At 44.7% G+C, this 7,600-nt stretch overlaps 1 protein-coding gene across 1 annotated transcript; it reads left to right on the top strand.

Moving 5' to 3' along the window:
- Positions 1-2,989: 2,989 nt before the first annotated feature.
- On the top strand, positions 2,990-3,390 carry LOC118755894 (the record flags this gene model as incomplete). Its single annotated transcript, XM_036490696.1, has 2 exons — positions 2,990-3,036; positions 3,096-3,390. Coding segments are annotated over exons 1-2 (301 nt in total), but the record flags the coding sequence as incomplete, so codon positions are not given.
- Between the last annotated feature and the right edge of the window lie 4,210 nt (positions 3,391-7,600).

Below are 7,600 nucleotides of genomic sequence, written 5' to 3'. Positions count from 1 at the left end.
ATCCTGATCATTTATGTATACATTTGTCTATATCTATCTCGATTCGTTTTGGCTGTTACAAACAACCGTTATGTGAACAAAATTAATATACCCTTGTGCACAAGTGCGCTCGGGTATAAAAACAATCACACGTTAACACAAGTTTGAGTCACTGTATGTATTTATTGAAATATAATATTTCGTTTGATACAAATAAATAAATAAATAATTTGATATGTAAACCATTCGAAAAAAAATTTTAAAGCTATTCCTTGAATGTACTATCCTACAGCATCCTTAAAATCCTAAAAACTTATATTTACTACGACTGAGCTTAAGTCAGAGCTTCTGTCAAAGTAAGAGCTTTTCAAAACAGGAGAATATGCATAATTATCGTGTAAAAAATTGCGTATATTGCTAAAGATTTACAAACAATTCAGCAGCATTCTATCATTGAATATTATTCATGCAAATCCCACTGTACAAACCGGCATCTCTAGTATAACCCGGCCGGCGAGTCGCCACTAACCAACTGTTGTTGACTATTGTCCCAGCCAACAAGAATTGAACGAGAAAACGTGAATTTTCCACTGATTCGCGGTGCAATTAAAATAAATAATTTTGTGTATAGAATTTTCGCAAAAGATTTATTTATGTACATAGTTATAAGAAATTGTAGTTTTGTTTCGCTTTTTTCATTTACCTTTTTGCAGCCGGTAAATTTCGCATGAAAATGTGATTATTACTTTTGCTACTTATTACGCCATGTATGTTGCTGCTGGACATTTTGCAATTTGCATGGTTTTGTTTTAAAATTTATTATTTTGAAAAAAATTAAACAAGTTTTTAAATGAAAAAAAGCATTATGCACTAAGGTTACATGTACTTAGGCAAATGAAAGTGGCAAAAAAGAAAGGAAAAGTAAATAGCAGCAGAGTGCTGGGGAATTTGGGAGCGAGGAAGAGAGTACATAGCAAAATTTATTTTGTTGAAGGTCAGGAAATTGCTGGAGGGGGAGGAGAATTTATTTATTTGCTTATTGCCATCTTGGTCAGCGAAAATCCTCCGGCTGAACCCTCCACGAGGGTGCCGACTGGTAATGGCCACTACAATTTAGGTTCTGTACGATGTCAGAATGGTGTCCAGCTAAGATCAGAAATCAGTGCTATGTGCTTAAGCTCCTCAATAGCTAAGTTATATGGAAATGGTTTTTGATCGTGGCCTATGGAGGTAATGGAGGAGCAAACCTCTCTAAAAAAGCTCTGGGTTGGAACAAGGTGTTAGACGACCCGTGCTGATGTTCAGCCTGGCTGGGGACCCAGATTAACAAATAGCCCAGTCTCGAACGGAGTGCTCTGGATACCTGGCGACCTCCGGTTCTATCAAGCCTTACCTGCGCACACGGACCTCTGTGCCGGCGGACCTCCATTGTCCGACACTCGTGGGACCAAAATTATGAGCGCAATTTTCAAGAAAAAACAACACAACAAGGAGGACGGCCCTCCAAAAAAACCGACAGGGGTGGCTCCAATGAATGCTACAGCCTCGAGCAGGGCATTTATCGGACCGCCAGTGACAGGAGTTAGAGGGGGCTTAAGCGGTAGGGCTGGTCCTGGTACGAGTACCATAGGAGGCATAGGGGGGAGTGGAGGCTTGGGCAAACCGGTCTCCAACCGATTCATGGCTGGAGCTGCAGCGTCAGCTCCGCCTAGGGAAGTCAGACCCCAAAGCACACACACCTTAACCCAAGGGCGGGGTTCGGCACCTGCTTCAAAACTAACCCGGCAGGATGCTGCCGACATTCCGAGCAGCTCGAGGAAAGTTGCAAACACAGGCCTGGGGGGTCGGCTAAACATGTCCGCCCCTCGAAGCAGGCCTATTATGACAAAAAGGCGGCCATGAGGGTCGTGAACAAGATCGGCGACCTGCCGACAGAGCAGCTCACGGAGGAGCAGGTTAGGTCACTGGAGTGGGCGAGGGGAGTAGTAGCCAGCTTGGGAAGACCGGCAGGCTCTGCTCCAAAAAGGCAGCGGTCTGCTGAACAGGCAGGGGGTGGGGTCACCAAAAGACCAAGAACAGGCGGCCATAAATGCCCCACCTTCAGGGACGTAGTGAAGGGAGGCGGTGAGGTACTGGCAATCATCGACAGAGGGAAGGAGGAAGGGACTATCCCCAAAGAGAAGTGGAGGTTGGTGGAGGAAGCGATCGCCGAAATCTACCTCCAAGTCCGAGAGGAAAATCCTGGACCTCCTCCTCTCTGCCATGATTCCGGATGGTATCAGGGTAGAGCTAAACTCATCGCCTGCGAGGACCATAGGTCAGCCCAGCTCTATAGGTTGGCCGTTAGTAAGGCAGGTGAAGTTTGGCCGGGAGCCAAGCTCGAGGCCGTCAACAAGGAAGATATTCCTAGCAGACCGAGGGCTCGAGTTTGGATTCCGGCCAAACCCGCCAAGCCTGGAAGAATTGAGCGGATCTTCAGATCCTGTAATAAGGACCTGCCAACTCATAATTGGAGGGTAGGGAAGATAGAGGAGCCAGTAGAGAATAGAAGGCAGGGGTTGCTGATCCTCAACGCCGAATCGCTAGCCCCACTGGCGCAAAAGGATTGGGTGGTGAGATTCGGGTTTAATGACGCAACCATTCGAATCTACCGCAGCGACGAGCCGAGCTTGGACCTTAGTGAGGAGAGCGACAAGTCCGGAACCGCAGCGGTGGTGAAGAAGGGTTGCCCAGCAGCCAATGCTCATCTGACTCGGAGAGGCTATCCGGATTGGGGCCATTATTCTACGAAGAAGACCTCCTCGCCGATGACACCGAGGGTGAGGAGATCGAAGAGGCGGACGTGGAAGTCACGATGGTGGAGGTAAAACGGACAGATTCTGATGAAGCTGATCCAGATCAACCTCCACCACTCTAAACTCGCGTCAGCGAACCTTGAGGTCCGCCTGGCTGCCGGTGGACTCGACGTTGCCCTCATTCAGGAACCGTGGATACACGGCAATAAAATCTGCGGACTTGGGATGAAGGGCTTTAAGCTTGTTGCCGCACAAAATGCAGGTAAGACTCGAGCTTGTATATTAGCAAGGAACAACTTAAACATCTTCCTGCTCCCACAGCTTAGTGACGGTGATCTGGTAGTGGCAAGCATTGAGCTGGACAAAACCAGCTTTTGGGTAGCCTCTGCCTACATGGCCCATGACAAGGACGTGCCACCAGATGGGTTTCGGACCTTGGCCGAGGAAGCAGCCTTCAAGAACAAACCACTGGTTGCCTCCTGCGACGCTAATGCCCACAACTTGATGTGGGGGAGTACGGACACGAATGCTAGAGGTGAGTCGTTACTAGACTTCAACAAACAGAACAAACTTAGTGTCTTGAATTTAGGCTCAGAGCCGACCTTCATAACAAAGAGTAGAGAGGAAGTTTTGGACATAACTCTGGCTTCAGACATGTTTGCCCATAAAATCAAGAGATGGAGAGTACTGAATGAAAAATCTTATTCTGACCATCGTTATATTGAATTCGAAATAGATCTTAAGACCCCCCAAGTAAGGGAGTTCAGAAATGTTAGAAATACCGACTGGGGGGTTTAGAATAATAAATTAAGGACTTTACTGCCAAAGATACCTCCCCAAGACCCCGCCACGCAGGTGGAGCAGGATGGGTTGGTTAATCAGGTTACTAAAGCCATGAATAGTTCTTTGTCAGCCGGATGCCCGGTTGTTCGATACAGGGGAAAAAGCAAACCACCTTGGTGGTCGAAACAATTATCCTTGTTACGTGAATCTAATAGGTCAATGTTCAATAAGGCCAAAACCACGAGAGCAGCAGAGGACTGGGAAGCCTACAAGGCTGATCTGAAAATATACAAAAAAGCAGTTAGAACTGCGAAACGTAAATCCTGGCAAAGTTACTGCAAGGGAATTGAGGAAACCACGGAAGCGGCCAGATTAAGAAGAATTCTCGCAAAGTCGCCATGCAACCTTGGCTATCTCAAGGGTCAAGGGAACTCATGGACTACGACGAGCGAGGAATCTTTAGGTCTCCTCCTGGACACACACTTTCCTGGAAACAAGCCGGTGGAACCTAATGACCCCCAGAATGAAGGGGGGCTATCTGATCTGGGAAACCAACTAATTACAAACGAAAAAATTGAATGGGCTATTAAGACTTTTGGTCCTTACAAGTCACCGGGACTTGATGGAATACGCCCGGTAGAGCTACAGCAATCACGGGGTATTATCTCTCCGTTCATTGTGGTTATTATAAGAAGCTGTCTTAACATGGGCTACATCCCGCTAGGCTGGAGAGAGACAAAAGTTTCATTTATACCCAAGGCGGGCAGGTCCTCTCATACCAACCCTAAGGACTTCAGACCCATCAGTCTTACGTCTTTCCTTCTCAAAATTTTAGAGAGGATAGTGGATGATTATGTACGGGGCGTGATACCAACAAGTAGGCTCTCCCCAGCGCAGCATGCCTATACGAAAGCCAAATCCACGGAAACCGCCTTGCACTCGCTCGTTGGGTTGGTGGAAAAAAGTGTATTCGACAAAGAGTACGCTCTGGTTGCCTTTGTAGACATAGAAGGCGCCTTCAACAATATTAACGCAAGCGCCATAACGGGTGCCTTAGAAGAGCTTGGAGTTGACCAGAATGTGGCGGTGCTGATCGAGTCTATACTTGTCAGCAGGACGATAACCGCTAAGCTCGGCAACACCACAATAAGCAGAAAGGTCTGCAGAGGCACTCCTCAGGGAGGGTGCTCTCCCCTCTTCTCTGGAATTTGGCGGTGAACTCTCTGCTGGTGGCACTAGAGAGGGGGGGTTGCCATGTCACAGCATATGCTGACGATCTGGCAATTGCCGTCAAAGGCAAATACCCAAATACCCTAATGGAGATTCTGCGCTCTAACATGGCCACGCTTAGGAACTGGACAGAGAGTAGGGGACTCGGAGTAAACCCCGAGAAAACCGAAGCAATTCTCTTCACAAGGAAACACAGGCTTACCATTGTCTCCCCGCTAATCTTTTTGGATGTGGAGATATACTTGAAGGTAAATGTTAAGTATCTAGGACTCATATTAGACAGGAAACTAACGTGGAAACCTAATATAGAGGAAAGAGTAAGGAAGGCCAACGTTGCATTATACACATGCAAAAAAGCGGTCGGAATCAAGTGGGGGTTAACACCTCGTATTACACACTGGCTATACACCTCGGTGGTCAGGCCAATACTCTTATATGGAATACTTGTATGGTGGCCAGCAACTCAAAAGGCAAGTTACCTAAAACTATTGGGTAAGGTCCAAAGAACAGCGTTTCTATGCATTTCGGGTGCCTTAAGGACCACCCCAAAAAAGGCGCTGGAGGTGATTACCAATTTACCCGCAATAAACCTGGTGGGAAAATTCGCGGCCGCCGATTCAGCGCTCAAACTAAGAAGTATGGTGCTATGGAAGGATCGGCGGTTTGGTCACGCTTCCATACTTCACACTCTGGGTAGTTACAACCAGGAAGTTGACTACTCCGCTCCCAAACCAATCTTCAATAGGCTCTTTAAGACGAGCATCCCGTCAAGAGGAGAATGGCAAACGCCAAGACCATGGAGACGGGGGGAATTGAATTTTTACACAGATGGATCCAAGCTAGACAATAGGGTTGGCTACGGAGTTTTTTCTAAGGAACTAGGACTGGAACTATCCTTACGAATTCCGGACCACTGCAGTGTCTATCAGGCAGAAGTTTTAGCTATAAAAGAGGTGGCTGTATACCTTAGTACACATGCCGTAACGAAGACTACGATTAATATTTTCTCGGATAGCCAGGCGGCCATTAAATCAATGAACATGGTAATGCTGAGGTCGAAGGTTGCGCAGGAATGCCTCGCAGCTCTAAACGATATTAGCACCGTGTTCAAGGTCAGCCTCATATGGGTTCCGGGACACAGAGATATTGAAGGAAACTGCAGGGCTGATGAGCTAGCCAGGAAAGGTACGAATCTACTCCTATGTGAAAACAGGGGCACTATTGGGATACCCATGGCAACCTGCAAATTAGAACTTCGAAATAGCATGATCCAAGAGGCCAACAGGTCATGGCTAGAGGAGGGCACATGTAGAACAACCAGGCTGCTTTGGCCGCAAATAGAAAAGAAAAAGACGAAAGAGTTGCTGTGCCTCTCAAGAGAGGACATTGCGAAGGTCACGGCTTGTGTAACCGGTCATTGGCTATTTGGCAGGCACTCTTCAAGACTAGGAATTTTCTCCCACGAATATTGCAGAAGTTGCAGAGATGAGGAAGAGGAAGAAACCGTAGAGCACTTCTTCTGTAGCTGCTTTTTAGGCAGGCCCTTCTTTAGCTCTCTTACGGAACTATCACGCGTAGGAATAAAACCGATTCTACGCTTTATAAGAGCCTCAAATTGGTTCTCTGAAGAATAGTCACCGAGGTTCTCGTGTTCTGCAGTGGTACCACAATGGACCTTCAAAAGGTCTAAGTGAGTTGGTAAATTGAACCGACTGCCACATCAACCTAACCTAACCTATTGCCATCTTGGGTCGAGTGGCGGAATTAAGAGGAAAAGTTTTGCAACCTTGTGAAATATAGCGAATTGTGCATATAAATAATTTTACGTATGTATGTTTGTATACAGTTTTACAACTAAATAGTTGCGGCGCACTTACTATGTAAGCACTGCGTTAATTTGCCGTTGGCTGATTGTTATAAATTGCTAGCCTTCGCTGCTTGCCTTACTTGTTGCCATTTATGTGTGATTGTTATTGTTGTTGTTCATGTGGTTATACATGTATGTAGTTGCTTTTTGCGCACAACATGGTCAAGGTCATGCAAATATATGTACGCCGATTTGATTTGCAGCGTGTTGAAATGGTCAGCGGCACCAAGCCGCCACCGCACAGTGGTTCAAAATTGGCATTTTGTGTTCACATTTCACTGCAGCCATCGTTTTTCACTCAATTTGATTAACTTCTTTTTTTTAATGAAGCTAATAAAATTTGCAAGAGACCAGATGAGTCCGATTTTTGAATTTTTGTTTGTTTGTATTAATTATTTTAGTGCAAATTGCAGAAAAAGTAGCAATTTTGAAGAAACTCGATTCTCCTGTCCACTTAATAAATGTTACATCATAAAAACTAGTTGAAAACAATTGTAGAGTTCTACCAAACCGAAAAAAACTACAAAAATAATTTGAAATGTAAAAAATTTTGTCACTAAAATTATTATTTTTTGTTTTTGATTTTATAAAAATTTTGGCTATGCAGTTTTTTAGACCATTAAATTTTCGTATAATAAAGTGCAAGTTGATTTTTGAATTTTTGTTTGTTTGTATTAAATTTTTTCGTGCAAAGTGCAGAAAAAGTAGCATTTTTGAAGAAAATCGATTCTCCTGTTCCAGTTAATGAATGTTACATAATAAAAACTAGTTGAAAACAATTTGAAGGTTGTCCCAAATCGGAAAAAAATTAAAAAAAAAATATTTTGAAATGTAAAAAAAATTTCACAAATTTGTTTCGGCAAATTTTATAAAAATTAAAGCATGCCGTTTTATAGATCATTAAATTTTAGTAAATTATAGTGCAAGTTGCAAGTGGCTAAGAGTT

Source organism: Rhagoletis pomonella, unplaced genomic scaffold (assembly GCF_013731165.1).
Source record: "Rhagoletis pomonella isolate Grant_MI unplaced genomic scaffold, Rhpom_1.0 Rhpom_scaffold_07835, whole genome shotgun sequence".
Taxonomy (NCBI): domain Eukaryota; kingdom Metazoa; phylum Arthropoda; class Insecta; order Diptera; family Tephritidae; genus Rhagoletis; species Rhagoletis pomonella.
Note: the sequence above shows the minus strand (reverse complement) of the source record. Positions and strands in the feature narration are given on the sequence as shown.